This window comes from Rhyacophila brunnea, unplaced genomic scaffold (assembly GCF_057557595.1).
Source record: "Rhyacophila brunnea isolate RB1 unplaced genomic scaffold, BYU_Rbru_1.0 scaffold_5, whole genome shotgun sequence".
NCBI lineage: Eukaryota > Metazoa > Arthropoda > Insecta > Trichoptera > Rhyacophilidae > Rhyacophila > Rhyacophila brunnea.
Window position 1 is genome coordinate 8044778 of NW_028233170.1, and position 22972 is coordinate 8067749.

At 32.5% G+C, this 22972-nt stretch overlaps 1 protein-coding gene across 2 annotated transcripts in view; it reads right to left on the bottom strand.

Moving 5' to 3' along the window:
• The window catches only part of Ac3 (Adenylate cyclase 3), a 402870-nt gene that overhangs the window by 377406 nt on the left and 2492 nt on the right, over positions 1-22972 (bottom strand). For both annotated transcript variants that reach the window (XM_085955369.1, XM_085955370.1), the window contains exon 2: positions 1609-2277. In XM_085955369.1, coding sequence (XP_085811495.1) covers positions 1609-2133 — 525 coding nt within the window. In that variant the 5' untranslated portion in view covers positions 2134-2277. The remainder of the gene's footprint in view (positions 1-1608; positions 2278-22972) is intronic.

Here is a 22972-nt window from a genome sequence, read left to right on the forward strand (position 1 = left end):
TAGGATATTAGCAATTTTGAAAAACATCGTTTGTATTGTTCAGACCGCTTCTCGTGTCGTAACTTAGTTACAACAAATATTTTATTATCAATCGCTGGAAAAGCAATAATATAGGTACGATATTAAAAGTTTTCCGTTGAAACTACTTGAGTATAAATAATTACAAGATAAAAAGAACATTTTATATACCACGTTTTTAAATTTTCTGTTGAATCATATAAACATGACAATTCTATGTATTAATAAAAACTTTTTATTGGACTTGATAGAAATACTGAATAAATATAGAATACTGAAATGTTATTTTGACATTTCATATTAATTGTCATAGTAACGCACGAATATATCAATAATTTAATTGCTAGGACCCCCTTAGCAACCAAAAATAATAACTTTCTATACAAAACGCAATTAACTGAAAATTAATTGAATTCTGCTTAAAAATGACTAAAAGTATTAAAAGAATGCATTGTCGTCGTGTTCTGATATATTCTAAAAGTTCCAAATGTCTAGCTAGTCGGGAAGTTAGTTAATGTCGATTGCAAGATTTGTACTGGATAAACAACCACCGGACAAACAAGAATACGAGCTAATAATAACGTTGTAAAATATAGAAAATAGCAAGAAAATACTAATCTCTAATCACCATAAATCTAAATCGACTATTTCAGACTTGCAACGTATTTTATTGGGAATGTAATTAACTACGGTTAAAAGAAATAACAAAACAATTATCATGTTATTTATAGATTTTTTTCATTTGTACATACGAGTATTAAGACCGGTTTCGTCTTACAACATTACCAATTGGTGACTGATAGTTTAACAACCTGTAATTATTTATCATCAATTAACGCTTTCGCTGCTGAATAGATAATGAGATTTTAATTGCCCCCCTTAAAATGCACGTTAATTACATCGATCGGCCGCCTGGTCATTACGCACCGTGTGCGTCTTCCGCGTCCAAAGTATTAATAATGTCGTAAGACGAAATCGATCTTGTTTTAGAAAATTGTGAAAAAGTTACTATACTTAAATAATAATATTCATATTTTTTTTACTATCATGTTTTTCCACTAAGTACCACCAGTTAAGAAAAATAATACATTGTCATAAATATTCAAAATTATGTGTCATTGGTATGAATATAATTAGAATAAACATTTTTTTAATAATAGTCAAAATTGTAGATATTGCCTAATGACCAATTAATTATTGACCCAGAAAACACTATTTTTTCAAATCGTAGATTCATCAGTATTTGATCATTCATTTGGATTCAGCCAATCAATATTAAATGTATTATTCATACGTTGATACTCTTTGAAATTAATGACATTCAATAATGACTTGAAAATGATCGAATAGGCTTTAGACCAAATAATTTGTTTATCCATCGAAGTGTTCCATATTTAAACAAAAATATAAATATGATTATTTTTTTTATGTTTTTAATGCATCAAGAAAATCGAAGCCTTTAGGGTTGTTTATCTACATGATTTCTTTTATATTCGTGATAACTTTTCAGTTATGTTTAAAATGACTGATACACAATTTTCATTATAAAATCGATTAAGCTATTTAATAATATATTTGAATATTTCTTACCTGCAACATCAAGTCTTCTCTGTCCGTTTCAAATATCTGCAATGCAGTGCTATACATGACGGCTGTAGCAGCCGAGAAGAGGACGCTGTGTCGTAGTCTCAGCGGCAGTGCCACAAAAGCCAGATATACCAGCAAGATAGGCCAGGCGATCGCCGCTCTAGCTCTCCCTCCAAGAGCGGCATGGGCGGCCGCGTGTCCAGCACCAACCGCCCACCCCAAAGCACTCAACACCAACTCCTTCCCTTCGATAACTTTCGCTAAAACACCAATCACAACAGCACACACGGCAACACAGATACAAACGCCCCAATCCACCCAATTCTTCCCCGCAGTGGCAGCGTAAACATCCATCAAAATTACGGCCATCATAAAGCATTGTAGGCCAGTTCGCTTCTGCTTTAGGCGGTACGACTGGTAGAGCCTTTCCAGGGAGGGCTCGGGGAAGGCGCGACATCCTCCTTCCGGGAGGGCGGCGTTTGCACCACCGCCCCCCTCGGCGTCGCTCGATTTTACCCCCTCGGCCATTTTATGACATTTTCACTTGCAACTACCGTGAAACATCAACACGTCGTTTTATGTGATCACTTTTACACGGTGCTAGCCAAACACACTCATCACTGGATACTACTTATTTAATCAGTCATCTTAGGTTAGTCATTAAATTATTTCCTGCGTCACAAAATTAAAAATAATTATTCAAACATTATGTACACTAGATACATATGTACCTAATAAGAAAATGTGCGATTTCCGTAGTAGATAATAATGATTTCATTCTAGTTTTATCTACTTAACTAGTTAATAGTAATAAAATATCTCGAAGAATGTCTCATTAGATAATTTAAAAAAAATACTAACCAGCCAAAATTTTATAGTATCCCACGATTATTCAAAAATACAAATTCACTATCCTCTAATTGGTTTGCACCCATGTCAAAGTCTACCTGGAAATTTACGGACATAACACAAACAATATTCGTTGGTTAGTACGGGATCCAGGGAACTCAGAAATAATGGGAACTGGAATACCTAATGGGTAAAGAGAAGCAGTCAACCGAACTCGAGCAAGGAAGATACGAGATAAACTTAAACACCTTTCAACAATACGTCATACGTGGAATACTGACAATTGCTCTCGGTTTATGCATTGACGCTCATTTAAATATTGGTGTATTACACAGAATTAAGTGGCTCATTTTCGTAGGACCTGCGTCAAAAGTTACTGTATTGGTATATAGCCTATCGGAATTTTATTAATTATCCGCTCTGTGACAAGATCTCACCGCATTGCGAACGGTTGCCGCGTGGCGTGACTTTCTATAGTCCATGCAAATGGAATCTTTTAATGTTTTTTTATAAAACTGACCATGATATCAGAATTAAGAAGCATTTAAAATATGAAACATCTCTTCTGAAATCGAAGCATAGCTCTGGGCACTCGATTAAAACCAACCGGTATATGTTGTGTTGATGTTAAAGTAATGGACAATAAGAAGACTGGAGGCTTTCGAGATGTGACTGTATCGGCATACCATTAAGATATCCTGGACTGAGGAAGTCAAAGAGATGAGCCAATAAGACAATGGAACTTATAACAATTATAGGTAAACAACAGCAGACGGGAAGGTAGAATTATATTACCGTGTTTTATTTAGACATTAATTTTATGTCAGACCGTCTTTTGTATTGTCTCACTGTTGGACGGTCTTTAATATTCCGCCATTATATAAGTGTGCAGCGAACTGCATACGTACAAGTTTCCGGACACGGTACACCACTGCCAGATTACCTACATTCTAATTATAAACAATAACTAGTCCTACGATAAAAAATTACAGTTTAGTGCCTTATCCTGAATATAGTGGGCCTTGCCTTCACCTAACTTAGACCGTTTTATCGAAATTTTATGAAGTTTGAAAAAATATTCTTATTTTTTTAGAATATGTGAGTATTATATTATATTATCTAAGATCAAATATTATGGCATTCTTTATCTTTTCTGGTTGATTTTGCTAAATTTGAGCACAAACAGTAAGTAAGTATATCATATGACTAAGATAAAGAAAAACGCTTTCTTTGTGAAACACAATAGTTTTTATCCAAAGCCACCAACCAGCTCAGATAACAATATTTGAAGACCTGACAAAAAAAAAATATTCTTACACCGTGATAAGGCTCTGTCACTCGCTACCTGTTTAATAATAGATCACACAAAGTAAGCAATGACATAGAATATTATTATTACATCAAAAGTATGCGCCCGTGGTGGAGTAGTGACAGTGACGTTCCGTGAGGGTAGGCAGATTGAGCGTCGCTTGGGGGCGGCAGCATGGGTTTAGACGGCTCTAGCCTAGGGGCCCGGTAAAGCGAGTCGACCAGATAAGAGAGATAAACACACATCAAAAATTATCTTTAATAGAAAAAGTCGCTCCCTTCAATTATGTGGTTATACGATAGATTTTTCAATTGTGTATCGATACTCGACAACTCCATAATTCAAATGGATGTACGAGATTAAAATATTAAAAAAAAAAGCACTAAATATACACATTAATTTTACCGCGTACACCATTTAGAAAATACTGTAAAGCTACTGTAGAGCATCATGCCGCCTTTATTCTTAGCGATAGGTAGGGGGGCGCCAAAGATCCAAGCCTGGGGGCCCGGTTCAGGATGTGGGGGCCATGGGCGGCAGTTACTCGAAGGGCGGAAAATTGAAGAGAATCATTAGGTATTATATAGAAATAGCTACCTAAACTTCCCCTAAATACCAGCATCCCATAGCTGCATCACATGTACCCTGTAGATGGTATACGTGCTCCTCTCTCCTATGGATACTCTTAATTTAAAGTCACGCAAATTCAGTCAAAGCACATGTTAGTGCATGGCGATCTCAGTCTTGGGTAACTGTTTTTGAGACATTCCCCGTCATAAAATATGATGCTTCACATACAAAAGTAGGGTCCCGTGACATGCCCAATTAATACGGGTGTGGTTTTTTGAGGTCATTAATTCCGTTTTGGAGTGGTATTTAGCCAGTTGGCATGAAGAACAGGCTAATATCTGACTATTTTATCTACACGTGATTTGCTTTATTATTAGCTCTGACTCCACAAGATTGACAACAGTTGAATGTAGGCACGCGCCACATTACGCCTACCTCGCCTCACCACCCCACTGCTACTGTCTGACCACTTTCCATACTTATTAATTGTAACCTCGGAACCTCTAAAAATTTAACTTGTTTCATCAAAATTGTATTTCGTGTAAGTACATAATATCATGGAGATACTCAAACCCCTGATCAAAAATCAAATATCTCCATAAGAGTGGTGACTGTTGCTTTTATTTTCATCAACATTTTGAGTAAATTCCACCTACGAGTTTTATATTACTCACACTGTCTAATAACTCGTTTATAAATAAATTCTATATTTATAAACGTAAGAGATAATAATTAATAGAAATTTCAAGTATGTACTAAATTATCGTTTAATATTGTATCAAATACTTCATCTGGGTACGGGAAAATTTAATGAGTAGATACATACAGTATATCTATATATAAAAATAATATGGTAAAGCTCTCACTTTACCTTCTATAAACAGGTAATTAAATTCAACAAGCTAACTTGTAATATATTTTGAATTTGTATCTACTAAAGTACTTAAGTATAATTTTATTATGACGGCATAAATTAATTAAGTATATTCGTAAATACGTGTATCACAGATATTCGAGATATTATATTATAAGGGTATTCTTAATTTTATTACTAACATCATAATATTTATTTCGCGTGGGGGTGTATTTTGTCAAATAGGTTCCCTTAAGTCACTACATATTAGTGTTGAACAACATTTTTATGTGTAAAGCGTATATGGTTGGTTTTAACGTTAGTTTATTTTTTCATTGTTTTATATTTTCTTATTAGCCGATAACTCTTTTATTGCACTAAATATATCCAAAATAAACTTGAAAGTTTTTTTTGGGAAGTTTTTTAAATAATTTTTTTCGAACATACATACCAAAAAACTCAGATATACCCACTAGAAAAAATCATATTTGATAAAAAATACGTTTCTCGATGGGTTTTGAACCGGTATAACCACTGGTATCGCCCAAACTGTGCATTAACCAATTATGCTACAAGCGTTCTATCTAATTACGACAATTTAAACTAGTAGGTCATACATGAAAATGCTTATCAAAATGCGCTATCATTAACTATCGGTGTCTGTATCTTAAATCAAGGAATAATAATTACCTTAATTACTAACCAACGCCAGATTTTTTTTCATTTAATTTGGACTGGTTTTATGTTATTAAATAAAGATCAACACAATATATTATTGTGTGAAATTACACATAAGAATGAACGTATTTTTGTTAGATTTTGACGTTATGTGGACTCATCAGTTTTGAAAATAAACACCTCGTATAATATACTTATACGAATGCATCTGTATTTAAATTAATTGTCAACGGCTTTTTCGCTTATTGTACTGCGTGTACCCCGAGACTTGAAATTTGATACACAATATTATGTTGTAGGTACTTAATGCTATTTTTTCACGTATATAATATCTCAATTAACAGTATCCATGTAATTTTGTGAAGAAAATATCCCCAATAACAGTCTACTATTATTATTTTTTTATTTACAAACAACTCATGCAATTATGGCAACGCAGATAATAATTAAATCTATAGTTGCCATAGCAACCATAAGTATTGGAAAATAAAATGGTTGTATCACTCCTAATATTTTAGTAGGTCAATATCGTTTTTCTACAGAGCATGTTCGTTCAATATTGGGACCATACCTAAAATAAAATTTGATATAAATAAAAAAGATTTCAAGTTATACACATTTATATTTTTATAAAAATCGATGTTTTTTAAAATAAATATAAAAAATATTGAAACGATGAATTAGTCAAAAATCTAAACGTTAAAAAATTGAAATCTTAATAAACTAAATTTTAATCATAAATATGACCATAAAATATAATGTAATAATAAGATGTGACCCTGCAACGAATTCACATTTTATTACATTTTTTTACAATTGTAAGTTTATCTTTGAATTAAAAAAAAAATCTTTTTAATGTTTTCAGATACATAATAAATTATGTATTAATTAAAACAGTTGAAATTGTAAATTATCCAAAAAAATCTCAAATATAATATTATAATAATACAGTCAATATAATTTTTACTTTCTTCGTTCCTAATTTGAATTTGTGTTCTATATTCTTTCTCAGTTATAAAAGCAATTCTAGACCTTTATATAAGTATAACAATAATCTATTTCAATTATTAGTGGTCGTAATCATTGTTATTAAATCTCATATCTGGAAGATTACCGCAATTGTGATAGTTTATCCAGGTCATATTTGCCGTTCGACCCCGTCAAACTTTCGAGGAAGAAATGAAGCAGCAAAATTTATCAGATGGAGAAGTGGGTCACAGCTTTGCTTTGGTATAACTAAACCTTTAATATCTATAGGTATGCATTATGTAGACGCCGCTAGTCTACCCCGAGGAATGATCTCGAACGAAACTAGATGGTGTCCATGAAATACATGCATTAAGCACTGGGTGTTCGAAAAGTACAACGCTACTAGTACACTATTACAATAAATACATACATTATTTGATTCCCCATAGTAAATGCTGAATTGGAAGCAGAGTGATTTTTTTAAAACATGTTTTCAAAAAAACTGACTTATATGGAGACAAGGCCCGTTTCAGACGGGACACCGGTGTCGCGCTCGAATATATTAAGGAGGCCTTTGCATTCGAATAAAAGGGCCTTTGTATTATGTTTATGAACGCCCCGAGTTGATGAGTCAAAGCGTGTCCGGTACACTTTTCCGTCGGCCGCTACATTCTCAAGCCGCCGATATACATGTTTTTATGACCGCAGCCAGTTTTATGTTCTAATTTATATCGCGCAATTATGCGTTGACTCATAAGCTCTGTGCGCTCATAAACATAATACAAAGGCCCCTTTATTCGAATACAAAGGCCTCCTTATTATATACGAGCGCGACACCGGTGTCTCAATTCAAAATCAAAATCAATTCAATGTCAAAAAATTCAAAATCTCCTAATATGAACTATATTTTCAAGAATTTGAGTTTGGATAGTTTTCACATCGAAAAATATTATTCGAACATATTATTAATATGACTAGAATTTGTAATATTTTGTATTTTTTTACTTTATTTCTAGGTTACCTGTTACTTGAAGTTAGGGTTAAGTTAGTCAGCCTAGGGGCTGAACTCACCCCTGGTATTTGAGAGGATGAAAGATGACCTTAGAAGACCTCATACCATTCAAGAACTTTATACCGTGTAACATTCTTCAATATAATCGGAGGAAGGGCCTGGTCCGCAAAACTTCGAGATGCAATATAAATTAAATTGAAAAAAAATGTTGAACTTACCGTATATTGAATACTAATTTCAAAATTGAAAATAGGTAAGTAGGTATATAAATTTAATATGCATATCGACTTTTAAAAAGAAAAAGGACATAACCCACACTAATTAAATTTTACAGGAGGCACAAAAACATTTTTGATATGGTTTTCGGTCAAAGTTAAAATATTCAATAAACATTAGCCTTAAGTGCATGAAAATAAAAATGATGGTTAAGTCTTTTTCCGACTTCACTTCCATTAAGTATATAATATTAGCTAAATTTAGATAACACTTTTTTTAGTTAACATCCTTCGGACACAGTGTGTATTTAGTTGTGTTCAATGTTATTATCCAATGAAACCTATTTTGAAAAAACTGAGGGTTAATGCCTTTTTCCTTTTCTACAGGCGATATTATTAAGAAGTGTACATTATAATTACATTGACACAAACGGAAGATGCCTTCATGCATAGATCGATAGTAGCTGAGATAATGATGAAATATATGAGTGAATATATCTGATTGATATAGTATACCTACCCGCCACTAGTTTGACAAAGCATCTCGTATTTCACGAACACCCTTCAGACGAGACATCTTTGGCGGGAATTTAATTAAAAAGAAAAGATGTCGAATGCGCTTTACAGTTGAAAGTACCTCGCTACCAACTTAACAGCGCAAAACTTTATTGTTCTGATTCGTGGAAGGGCGATCGAAAAATAAACTGCCAAGCTTTGGTCATAAAACTTTTTAAAAGATTTTCTCTCCTCATTGCTATCTTTGCGTTTAACTTTCAATGAAGATGTGCCTTATCGTGTTTGAGGATCTTTATTATTAGCTTAATACTTTAAAGCGATAACTTCCTATCAATTTGATTATTAATATTCAGCTGATTTTGCGATCATTAGAGCGAGGGTTCAAAAGAAATTTTTAAGACTCCTTTACTTGATGCTGTATGGATACTATCCGTAGATTTATCTAATTGTCTTTATTATTTTTTTGCGGTATAAATTAGATTCAAACTGATAACTTCACTATCTTATAAATTGAGACCATCAGCTATTTGTAATCTCAAGATACATAACATACCTGCTATTGACAATGCCAATTGAACATGCAATACCGATGTTTAAACAAGTCGTTTCGGTTCCTACTGATATTTTACTAAGATTAGTTGTAAGCACACTATTTAAGGCAAATACATGTATTGTTGAAGAAAACCCATAACCATTAAGGGTAATATAAATGTTTTGTTGAAATAGCAGTGGCACTATTCCATGAAGCAGGTGAGGAAGTCGCTTCGTGAGAAAGTATGAAATTGTAAACTTTTCACAATCTGAGAGTAAAAAAAAATTATAACACAATCAATCAACGTGTAAAAAGTTCTGGCAACATAGTCATCACTGTATTTGTTAAACTCAACAGCTGTTTGTCACATAAGAAAAACTTTTGCAAAGTGCTTCAAAAACCTATCAGCACCTCGTGTCACTGCATGCCTAAAACTACCACTAATATATAGCCCGTTTATACGTGCAAGGATTTACTGCTGACAGTACGTATTATCGCATAACAATAAAATGCACGTGTAAACACGTATTGCCGTGCAAGTTGCAAAATTGCATGAACAGATCAAAAAAAGTTCAGTACAGAAAACTCAGAAACAATGGAAACTGAAATACCTAACGGGTGTGAAGTAACAGGCAACCGATCTCGAATGTGGAAGAATATGGGATAAACTTAAACAGGTGTCAATAATACGCTTGTCCCTTTTTCTTCAACTGCTCTTGGCCTATTCACTGACACTCATTCAATATTGGTGTATTTGAAGGTTGCAAGACACACTATTGTACGTCCATAATGTGTGGTTCGTTCATTTTCGTAGGATACCACACATTCAAAACCCTGCCTCAAAATGTAGTGTATTGGAGTAAAGACTATCGGATTTTTTATTAATCTGCGGTTCAGCAGCTTCTGAAATTTCTTCTGCGCAGCAGAACGATAGTGACGAACCTGCCGGAAAAATACTAATTACACCGCGTAGAGTATTTTGACGTTTACCAATTTTCACAATCTACCAAATAGTACCATACAATAACAACAACGTGTCTCACTTACGCCTGGAGAATGAGATTGATGAGACAGTTATTACCGCGATAGTTTAATTTACAATTTGCTGGTGCTAGTAAATCCATGTACGTATGTATACAGGCGCTATAATTTTGAAAGTTTGAATATAAACTTTTGTAACAATATTTGTATTTGGTTGTTGTATTTACAAAAACTTATAGGTAACACTTAAGTAGGTAATTATATTCTAGAATATATTTAGAAGCGGCATAATCCACTTCTAGATTCAAAAAATTTCAACGGCCAATCTATAATCCGAAGACTACAACAACGCTCTAATAAAATAATTTGATAAGCATAGATAATTGCTCTATAAATCTCTGACTTAGCATAAACTTAATGCCGCCTCTATAAATATAATACTTGTTGAAACACTTTTGAAACTTGGGCCAAGCGGCTTTTGATATTAATCAGATCAAAATAGGTAGATTTATTATAACGCCAGTCTGCGGTCGAGTATTTATAAAAAAAGCTTGCATATAATATGAGTATACTATACAGTAATATAATATAGGTTGTTATAAATTGTTAGTGATTACTTACCAATTATTTTGTACATATTTATAATATTTAAAAATAAAATAATTAAATAAATAGATGGATTCGATGCTGGTTGAGTCATTCACAATATTGTTTGCTTTGATTTTTAGACTGTCACTTGTATTCTTTCTTCTCTTCGATATTTTAGGATTGTATTTCGTCCTTGCTATTTGGAGGATGATAATCTGTATATGTATATAACGAAATAGGTGGAGCTACTCCAAAGATTCCATCTACTAAGTGTGTGGCACTTAGAAAACCAGGAACACCAGGAAGGTTTTCTTGCACATCTTTGGCTTTATGCTATATTTTAAAATAATTTGAATTACCAATCTAAGTTGGCTAAATGTCCTTTAGAGGTCAACAAAATCTTATAGACATAATAACGAGGGAAAGTCGTGGAGTTTGAATTTTTATATAATTATTTTCAGCAAGTTGATATTACAATATTGTTTGCGACTATACGAAAAGCTCTATTCGAGATATTCCAAATCGTCGTCCAAAAATTGTAATGTAGCTTTACCAAAAATATTTGACTATCGCCTATAGTGGAGGTGTAATTATTAGCGCCAACAGTGGCGTAGTTGGTAGATCGCCCATCTTTTACTCTGTGGGTCGCAAGTTCGATCCCCGGCTGTTTATTTTTTTAATTTGTGTTCAATCCTGTATAACGACATAATAGATTGAACAAATTACTAACAACCATTCATCGTCAAAACAGGTTATTAATAATATAGTCTCCTCTCTGTGGACTAGCACTTTTAGCCATTTTAATCAAACACTTTAAAAACCTCCTTTCAGTTACACTTCCATATCGTCACCTCAATACTACAACTAGATAACTGGATTTTCAATGTTTTTGACATAGCTATTGAATATGATTCTACGTGTCCTTCTTTAGAAAGTGATAAAACTAGGTAAGTCAGAAGCTAATTGGAACTGCATTAATTTTGTTTTTGTTTGAAAATATCATATAACTTTAAAACCATAAATGCAATAAATAAATAAAATATACAATATTTTTAATACAGTTGAACATTATTTAATCGTTTCCCAATTAAACGAGCACAATTTTCCATTTTTATTTTAAATAATAATTATAGCTTAGATTTATGTTAATCCAGTAAAGTTTAAATTTCATTTTCTTAATAACGACCAAATCAGTGTTATCTAGTACCTATTGAGGTGACGATATATAAAAATTGTATCTTTATAGAGGTTTTTTCTTTAACATCTTTGTCGATAAATTATATTTCTTTGAACTATGTAATACGGGATATATTTAAATTTAAATTTGGAATTTAAAAAATTCTAAATGTATTTTTCGTGTCTCTAGATTCCTTTTTTAAAATACATATTATTACCTACATAGTAGATTATCTTGTGGAGGTGTGATTTTTTACAGACTTTTTTTTCGGATACTTCTATTGAGTTTAAGCAGATATTTCTGGATTAAATATAAATAAATTGTGAATGAAAGAAAATATCCAATATGTAAATGAAACTAACAGATTCTACCATACGCTAGCGATCGAATTATCCAACGACGAATATGCTAAACTCTATTTGGGACGGCGACGAATCTTTATAACAGTGTTGAAAAAGTTATGCTCTGCAGTGGAAGAGTGTTTTTCATTAAAATAATAAATATTCACAACATTCTGGTTTCTAGAATAGATCATACATCATTAATCATTAGCGATGGTCAACTTTTTCAATCAAGTTGTTTAGTAAGTATATATCGATGTTTTAACCTTTTTTTGTACTAGTAAAAGTATTCCAAAACAATATTATGACTACAACGTTTTTTAAAGCGGACGAAACCGACTCTGATCATTATTATAAACGGAACTTAAATACATATAATATTAAAGTGGGCCTGGAATAAGGTTACAGACTTTTCTCATTAAAGATTCATTTGTATTTTGAGATTTACTTATCAGGGAACCAGTTTTTCTTAAACACGTCGACTGTTAGTACCTATATATAATATTATTTAGATGAAGAATCATGAAATTCAATAATACGCCATGCAAACAGTATAACATGCCTGCATCTTTCTATATCAAGGCACATAATATTCAATAATATACAGTATTGTTATGTTCCGCTTGCGACAGATGAGTTCAGGTGAACATTTTTTTTAATTCTTAAGATAGGACCCATAATCTCACTCGGTGTACTTCCTTGTACATTTTACAATTTTATTTTATTTTTTAATGTGATTTCGATGCGATTTTTTATTTTATTTTATGCAATAATATTTTTTCAATTCACATGTCACGTTACGAATGTGTTCAACGTATAATTTGTAAAGCTTTTTTAAATTCTAAATAAATTTTAATTCTAATATAAAGTAGGTAATCTAGTCTACGTATTTTATAATCTAAAATTTATTTTTTGATTTTTAAATTTAAAAACAAAACCCGCTTGCCATAGTGTTGTTATCACTTTTTTAAAAACTTTCGACATTGCACTTAAAATAGCTAGGTAACCTAATGAAAAATGTTAAAATAATCCCCACAAAGAAAAAAAATATTTGTAAACGTCAAAAATAATGCAGAAAAATGTGCGGTTTTTTCCCGTTTCTGCGTTTTAGTGGATTGAATTCAGTGGTAATTGCTTGTGCAAATTTCATATTTCAACTTGTCCGATTACTTTAGAGTTTAGGTAAATGTTTATTTGACAGGCGAGTGACAATGGCGGCAAAAATATCCGACAAGAGAAAATTCAAATAAAAATTACACGTTCGTTTGGGAGCATTTTAGAAAATTAATAACAGGCCAATAATAATTGTATCTACATAATTTTGAAATCTAATATTAATTTTGGTGGTGTTCTTAATTATTTATTCTTTTTACGGTTATCCACTGCATTCTATAGATTTACAAAGGCAACATAAAAAGTTTCGCGACAAAACTCCGTGGTCATATTTCGTAGCTGTCAAAATCAAAATGTACCTACTTAATACAGTTGTTTTGTTTTATTTTTAAATCACATGAGGTGAACCAGAACTTATTGAGACTATCGTAAATATTGTTTGATGGTAATTATTGGTATTGAAAAAAATAATAGTATTACATTACACAATCTCCAATGTAGAAAATAATTATATAGTTAGAATAATAAGGGTTTTCTTTTCATATTTTTATATAAATAATCTGGCTGCTGGTTAGATGAGGCATTGTATAATATACCAGTGGCGAAGGGTAGAGGTAGGCTGTTAAGATCCGATATAAATAGTACCTACACACTACACTTTGTCAGCCATACATATTTGTTTTCATTGAATTGAGTTTACAATTATTGATGGATGGTGTTGGTTACTTTTTAAAAATCAATCAAACCCTACGAAAACCAAGCTAAAATAGATAAAAGTGGTCAAAAAATATTCATCTATCTATAAAATATCTAAAATTATACCATTAAATCATACAAAATTTTGGATATTTTATAGATAGAAGAATATTTTTTATCGATTATGGTTTGGTGTAGGCAAGGCTTTATGAATTTAAATAACTAACCAGCACGTTCAATATGCAGTATTAAGTATATTTAAGTAAGTATGAATGAAAAAATGTGCACTATTTTGTCGAATCGCCCAAAACATACCAAAACTATTATGGTTTGGCTTAGGCAGGGTTCAATCGATTTTTAAAAACTAACCAACACTATCTGTAAACTAATGTAGTTTTATGTGAATTATTCATGTCGGATCTTAATGGCCTACCTCCACCCTTCGCCACTAATATATTATACAATGCCTTATCTAACCAGCAGCCCGATTATTTATATAAAAATATGAAAAGGGAACCCTTATTATTTTAACTTTTTTTTTTCAATATCAATTAAAATAATAGACAATATTATTATAGTAATTAAACCACATAATTCAATAATGATTATGATGGGATTTGTTCGCCTAAATGGATATTGTAAACTGATGATTAGTTTGCAATGTCGCAAACCAAACCGGTTCTGGTCCGATCTTCTATTTTAATTATCACCCACTATGGTCGAGCGGCTCACTCGTCGGCTTATAATGTCGTGGGTCCCAGGCTAGAATTCTAAGTCTGGAAAATACACATATAGTTTTTCAATTTGTATCTGGAGTCAGAGTATGGACTTACTAGGTTGAGTAAGTGGCTAACATACATTTCTCGTAAAAACAACTAAAATCTGTTCCACTCTGTGGAGGCCCATATAATGATCTCATTAGGATCGGACATGACGTCATAAAATAATAATAAATACATATTTATTTGTAAAACAGGATTCAAATATGTAACTGCTTTGTATGGAAATATATAAATATTTCTTCCATCGGAGTTTATCATAATATAACGCATACTGTGGATAAAATGAGGTGATTGTTTTCATAGCAACTGTATATCATTTTAAAGTTTTGGTTTCACTTGTCCTTCTTAAAAATAAAAGAAGACATTAGTAAACATAAAGAAATATCAATACTTTTTCGTGAAATTGTAGTTAATGATGATTTAAGAACGATTCTTCATTTACAGAATGTTGAAAACAGTGATACTCAATTCATAATCGCATGTTTAACTTTGAAATCGATCTACTCAAATTCTTGGCGTTATAAAACAAACGTGGCCATCTCCAGTCCTTGAATTTTTAGAGATTTTTGGTTGGTATTATTAAGTATGTTATTTTACATAATAATATTCAGTTCAAGCATGGCTATCTCCCCAGTTTCTGCTACAAATATTCAAATAAAGGATGTGATTTTTTCAAACTTAGTCATATCCATTGATTTTTCATATCAAAAATGATCACATTCCTCTAAACTAGGGATTCCAATCCTGGGATCCTGAGCTATTTTCTATACCTATGAATCCCGGGATTGATAAACATACTCCCGGGATTTCGGGATTGATTTTTTTATCAATTTTTATGAAATAAAAGCGAATAAATAGCATAAAATAAAAGCGAAAATATAACAGAAAAATACTTTTAATAAAAAATAACTACATTATAAATAAACTGAGTTTGAATGAAATTTGATTTATACCCATGTGTAAGTTGCCGATTTATTTTATTTTTTCACATAAATTATTAAAAATGAGAAAGATTGGAAAAAAACAATGCTTCGCACTTTTAACAAAGTAATTCCACCATGACCTCATACGTTTTACAGCAGTTTCATATTTGGCTGACTAATTAGATTTATGAGAATTTTGTTGAGAATATGCTATCTAGTGTCAACTTGATTGGAGACAGAAGTATTATTGTGTTGGGAGACTTTAATTTAACCTCAGCGCGCAACGGTGAAAGGGTCAATAGTGACCTGGAATTTATGTGCGCTGTTTTTGGATTTTTTCAGTACAATGATATTTCTAACTCTAGTAATGGGCTTCTGGATAGGGTATTCAGCAACATCAATTTGTCAGTTTCCCGATGCATGTCCCCTCTTGTACGGGAGGATGACTATCATCCTACTTTGGTTTTTGTGCTCAGGTTTCGGTCGATTCGCCCGCTGCGAACTGACATACCCTCACATGAAACCGATCGGTGCAGGGGATGGAAGTTTGAAGGTGGAAACTTTTAGCTACTTTACTCATTAATGAGTGAAGTAGATTGGAGTGAGTTGCTCGGGATTTGTGATGTAAATGAGGCGGTACAATTCTTTTATAATACTGTATATAATGTGTTTGATGAATGTTTTTCAAGGAAGTCGCCATGTCGTGGTGGAAGGCGATACCCGAGGTGGTTTTCTCGAGAGATTATTGGGGACATTCAGATCAAGCATTGCTATCACAAAGCTTGGAAGGCTGAGCATGGTCAACGCGACTATGAAATGTTTAGCCTTTATCGCTTGAGAGTGAGGCAAGCTGTTCGAATGGCCTATCGAACATATATGGAATCGGTAGAAGATTGCATTCGTGAAAATCCCAAATCGTTTTGGGATTATATTAAATCATTAAGAAGGGATGGCGGATATGCCGATTCGATGAGTTGGAAAGGCGAAAAGGTGACCGGACATGGAGTGGCAGAAGCATTTGCTGGTCACTTCAGGTCTGTCTACGCAAGTAGTATTCCTTATTTGGATGTTGCCTCTGCGTCAAGACAGCCATCATGCGGTGCCCAGTCCATTGATATTTTTCCAGTTGATGAGAGTGATGTGTTAAAATTTATTAAAAAACTAAAAAATACTCACTCTTTGGGACCTGATAACGTCCCTACATTTTTTTTTAAAGGGTAGTGTTGATTTTGTCAAAGGCCCACTTGCATATATTTATAATCTTACAATGGAGACAGGTATCTTTCCGGAAACGTGGAAGATGTCGAAGGTTACTCCAATCCATAAGAGTGGTACAGAGTCATCAGTGGAAAATTACAGGCCGGTAGCTGTTCTCTCTGCACCAGCAAAAGTTCTTGAGATGATCATGCACAACATGATTTCTCCAAAAATTGAGTCATTTATAATAAATGAACAGCATGGATTTAGAGCAGGCCGATCAACGGAAACTAACCTGATGGTATTTACCAATTATGTGTCATCGGCCCTGGATAGAGGTCACCAGGTTGACTGTTCTTACAATGACTTCTCGAAAGCATTTGACAAAGTCGATCATGATGTCCTGATGGAAAAACTCCAACTTATTGGATTGTCTGATCGATTTTTGAAGCTATTCGGGAGTTATTTTAGGAACCGTCAACAATACGTATCGTACGGCCTTTATCAGTCACAGACCTTTAACACATTTTCTGGTGTCCCTCAGGGCTCAAACTTAGGGCCGTTGCTGTTCACGATTTTTATAAATGACATAGCATTGGTAATAAAAAATGCTATGTTTTTGTTGTTCGCTGATGACTTGAAACTCTTTTTGGAAGTTGTCACCTTGGACGATTGTCGTCAGCTCCAACTTGATATAGATAATATATTAGATTGGGGCAGGCGTAACAAACTAGAATTCAATATTGATAAATGCAATCTTTTGTCGTTTACCAGACCCTCAAAAGTGTTGTTTTTCCAATACTCGATGCATGGCAGAGTTCTGTCACGAATATCATCTGTAAGGGATCTTGGCATTACGTTTGAGAGTAAACTGACATTTATTAGCCATATAGTTACCATTTGTAACAAGGCGCTTAAAATGTTGGGCTTCGTCATGCGTACTTCCCGGGTCTTTTCGGATGTTACGGTATTAAAACTTTTATTTAATTCTTTAGTTCGAAGCAGACTTGAGAGTGGGTCTATTGTTTGGGCACCGCATCAGTTGAAGTATGGCCTTATGGTGGAGAGGGTTCAGAAGAAATTCTTGAGACTCCTTTATTTGAGGTTGTACGGATACTATCCGTGGCTTTATCCAACTGACTTTCTCTTAGGCATGCTTACATACTGCAGTTTGCAATTTAGAAGAAATCTTTATTTAGCTATGTATTTTTTTCGACTTATACGAGGTATAAATGAGAACTCTGCCATTCTGGGCAGTGTTGACCTGTGTGTCCCTGATAACTATCTTAGAAATAGAGAACATCAGTTGTTTATTCTCCCAAGGTGCAGAACCAACCTGCCACTGGTAATGCCAATTGGGAGGGCGATAACTATGTTCAACGAAATTGCTTCGGGTGTTGATATATTCCGCCTACGTGAGGATGAGTATAGGTGGACGTTATTTTATAAATTTTTAAAATAGGGTCTGCTTAACTCATCCGGTGTATTTCCATGTACCTATATAATTAATATTTTTGTATGTACATATTTGTTTAATAACATATTATCTATCTCTTTTTTATGTCATGTTGTGAACGTCTTAAACTTATAATTTGTAATGTCCACAATATGTAAAAATAAATAAATTGAAATTGAAAATGAAGCGGAAAGGCCATAAGTACCCCATGATTATTTGCTTTACTATTTTATATCTCGCTAATCCATTCATTAAGTCTACTATCAGAAACAGCAATCTCGTATTAAATTCACATTATTATTTATATATATATATATATATATTTAATAATATTTACTCCATTAAGTAAATGCATGTATTTCCAAGATTGAACGTAGATATACAATATTAACAATAAATTTCTTAAATAGTATAAATTATACTAGATTTATTTTTGACCGATTTTATCAATGTTATGTGTAAACAAAAAAAAATTATATATATGAACAATGGAAAAAATGCCAATCCCGCGATTGTCAAATTGTAATCCCGAAATCCCGGAATAATAATTTTGGCTCGGGATTGGATTCCCTACTCATAACCAAACACGGCGTAGCACTTATTGAAAATGGCCAACCATGCTGTGGCATTTTATCAAGATGGCTCCCGTTACGAAAAAGTTAGCTCTATGTTTAAACGGCGGTTTAAACTCTATGAGCGGAATGCAGAAACATTTGTCATAACTAAAATTTCCTTAGCAGAAAACACTATGCAGAAACACTGTCCTTAGTTAAGATCATTTTTATTGAAAATAATACCATATTTAAAAATTCTCGTTAGGTAAATTAGGTAAATTATTTTATAATTATTAAACGATGACAAAAATATGACAACTGCATTTTATAAATGCAATAACTATAAATACATATTAATATTTAATTATAATACTCTTATGTTTCCGTTATAAGTCATTATACGTGATTCCACAGGCACCACAAGATTTTTTTTTAACATGGTAACACTAGCATCAAGTGTCATTCTTCATCTGGTATTTTGTATTTCTGCGGGCTGGCGTATAAAAATAAAATAATATTCTGCAAGTACATGCCAAACGAATTAACACTATCAATATCCATATTGAGATACATTGTTAAATGAATTTGAGTGTATGGACTGTGTTATAGACATGCGAATTTATTTTGACAGCAGCTGTCAGTGGTAAATGGTAATACAGAAGGGGGCGTGTTCATAACAAAAGTAGTCTATGGTTAAGGATTCCTTAACTCTATACTCAGGATTGTCTATAGTTAAGTCATGCTTTTCGGCGACTTATCCTTAGGAACGAAATCTTAGATTGTGCATTCCGCTCTATGTTTAAAAGTTTTTTCGCAAAATAATTATTTAACAATAGAAAATAATGCAAATATTTTTTTTTAATTGTCCTTAGTGGTTGTGTAATCCAAAACTCCATATTAAATGTTCAATAGTATTTATTTCAAACCTGGTCAAATCCAGACGATACACAACAAACATGTCCATCTCCAAAATTAAAATGTAAATATCTTGTTTATTAAAGATTTGTGTTTATTGAGCAAATTTATAATCAAATCTTATTTGTTGAATTTAATATAATTATAAATTAGGAAATTATTAACTCACGGTTACAATTATTTAACCATAAAGAGAAAAAAGGTGATTACTCAGATTCACTTATGATGGAAATAGCCTCGTTTGTTTATTAGAATCACATTTGTATTAGTTCAATCATAAATAAATACATCAATTTATGTTTGTGTCAATTAAAATAATTACAACTTACCATAAGTTTATGTAACGAACTCGAATATCAAATAACAAAAAACTATCTGGCACAATATTTTGGTCACCCTGAATGAGAAAGTCAAATCTGAATATTATAAATTGTAACGCTCAATCATTATTTTAATGCTTCGCCAAGGAGCCGCCTTATCTCATTTTTCATGCTTGAAAATATTATTATGAATCACTATTTGTCTGACTGAGTATATTAGATTCTTTATAACAAAATTCTCTTGCCAAATAATATACAGCGCTATATTCTTGACAAAGTTTTCCAACTCTGTACCTAACTGTATAATACAAAAATTTCGAATTTCGAATTTCTCACGACAAAGATTTTTATCCGATTGCTGTAAGTTTATTTTATATAAAGTTCTTATCATAAATAAGTACATCTGAACTACCCACAGCCATGGTTCATTATAAAAGCTCCGTAAGACACAGGTATTTTTATTTCCAGAGACTTCTGTTATTTCTTATTATTTCCATCAATAAACTATCTAATTACATATTCTAAATTCAGATGTCCGCAGGTGTAAAAAGATTGTGGAACACTAATTTAGAGAAAGCTTTTTAAATTTTTGACGAATCAGTTGCGTTATTTGCGTCATAGAAAATCACCGTTGGTTATCATTGTACCATGGCCCCCACACAATGAAGCGGGCCCCCAGGCTAGGATTTTTGTCGCCCCCTCCCCCCCCCTTATCTGTCGCTAAGGAGGCAGTATGACACCCTGCAGTAGCGTTTTGCAAATAATGTTCAAGGTAAAATTATAGATATTTAGTGTATTTTAGTACTTAAATTCACTTGAAGTTGTCAAGTATCGACACACAAATAAAAATTGCATCGCATCACCACATATTTTAGAATATCAATATTATTAAAATATAATAGCGCCTTTTTTTACTGTTAGAGCAAATTTGTGATGTGTGTTTATCTCACTTATCTGGTCGACTCACCACGCCGGGCCCTCCATGAGACCACCCCCCCCCCCCCCAGGCTAGAGCCCTGTCAGCCCCCCCCCTTGTGGGGGCCATGGTACAAGTAAATAATCTCAGGTATCTCAGATTTCAGTCATAATAATATTATAATAATAAACACATTTCGATTATGTTGATCATGAATGTGCTTATCCAATACAAACATCGTGATTTTACCAGCCTATTTATTTTGCTAAATATTGTTTTGGTTCTTTATTCAAACTTAATAATTATTAATAAAATAATTACAAGACAAAAATTACTTTTTATATACAACGTTTTTAAATTTTCTGTTGAATTATTATGCTCATACTAAAACTTGTACTTGATATGAAGTAAATAAAAAACAAACAAACAAACAAATATAGAATACTGAAATGTCATTTTGATTTCCATTGTCTTCCATTTCTGTTTCCTTTCCATTTCAAATGTCTAGCTAGTCGGGAAGTTAGTTAAAAATCGATTGCAAGATTTGTACTGGAGAAACAACCACCGGACAAATAAGAATACGAGCTAATAAAAACGTTGTAAAATATTTTGGTGTATTTTATTAGATATACCTATTCCCTGAGTAAGATTAAAATAACTGATACTCAAACTGTACGACCGTATTTATATATATAAAACTGTAGGCGGAAACTGCTATTGAAAAGCAAAGTTCTTCATTTTTACTGTAGTAGCGATAAGCCTTAAGTCTTGTAAAAAAAGTGACTTACAGGATGTAAAAAGCTATTTTTTCACAAAACCTAAAAAAACTCTCAAACATATTTTTTTCCAAAAGCTCTAAGAAGTCTCGAATTTTTTGTGACAGGAAAAATTCCCGTTTCAAGAGTTTCTTTATATGAAATTCTCGGTGAATTACAAAAAAATGATCGCAATATTGATAAGCCTGTTCGATTGAAAGTCGAGACTTTTTCTTATTTTTTTTTTTTTTTATATCCGTAACTACTTAAATAATATTATGTTTATACTGAAACTTTACTACGTTTTGTATGTTGCATAATCTTTATTGATGTGTAACATAATGACGTATTATTATTAATAATTAATTTACTATCATTGTAATGACATTTTTGTTCAATCCGTAGCAGATTAAACCGAAATTTATTTGTACATAATTCAGTCATTCAACATACATACAATAAAGAAAAACAGTTACAATCATTAATACTAGCATGAACAACTGACGATTGCCGGATATTCTGCTAGACCTTTCAAGCTGCATTGTGTTAAATCATACCTAATCATTACGAACCTTAATAGTGTGTGATTTTTAAATATAACAAACTAATGATTGCTGGTATTATTAAAATCTCGGAATGTCTCATTTCTCATTTGCTGATAACATAACAAAAAAATCTAGTCAATAATATGAATCAATTGAATATTTTTTTTTGTGGAAAGTTGTGATTATACTATTATGTTTCTTATTGCATTGGTCTGTTATTTACTGTCACGTGTGAATATCTGTGATGTTATTAATTTTATAATAATATGCCCGCAGTTGTACGAACTGCTCCCCCCCCCCCCCCCCCGCCCCTCCGAGCCAACGTCATGCGGTAAAACTTAAAATGTCCCAATCCTGCTTCACAATACTAATATATATTTATAAAATTATACTTACTACATAACGTAATATTATATAATATAATGATGTCAATTTTATTGTCGCTATACCTTATACCCCATTCAGATAATTAATATTAAGATTATTATATGTTTATGAAATAACGAAAATGTCCGCGATGGTTATGGTATCGGCTTATAATGTCGTCTGTCGCGGGTTTGATTTTCCGGTCTGTGCACACGCAGATATTATTTTTTCAACGTGTG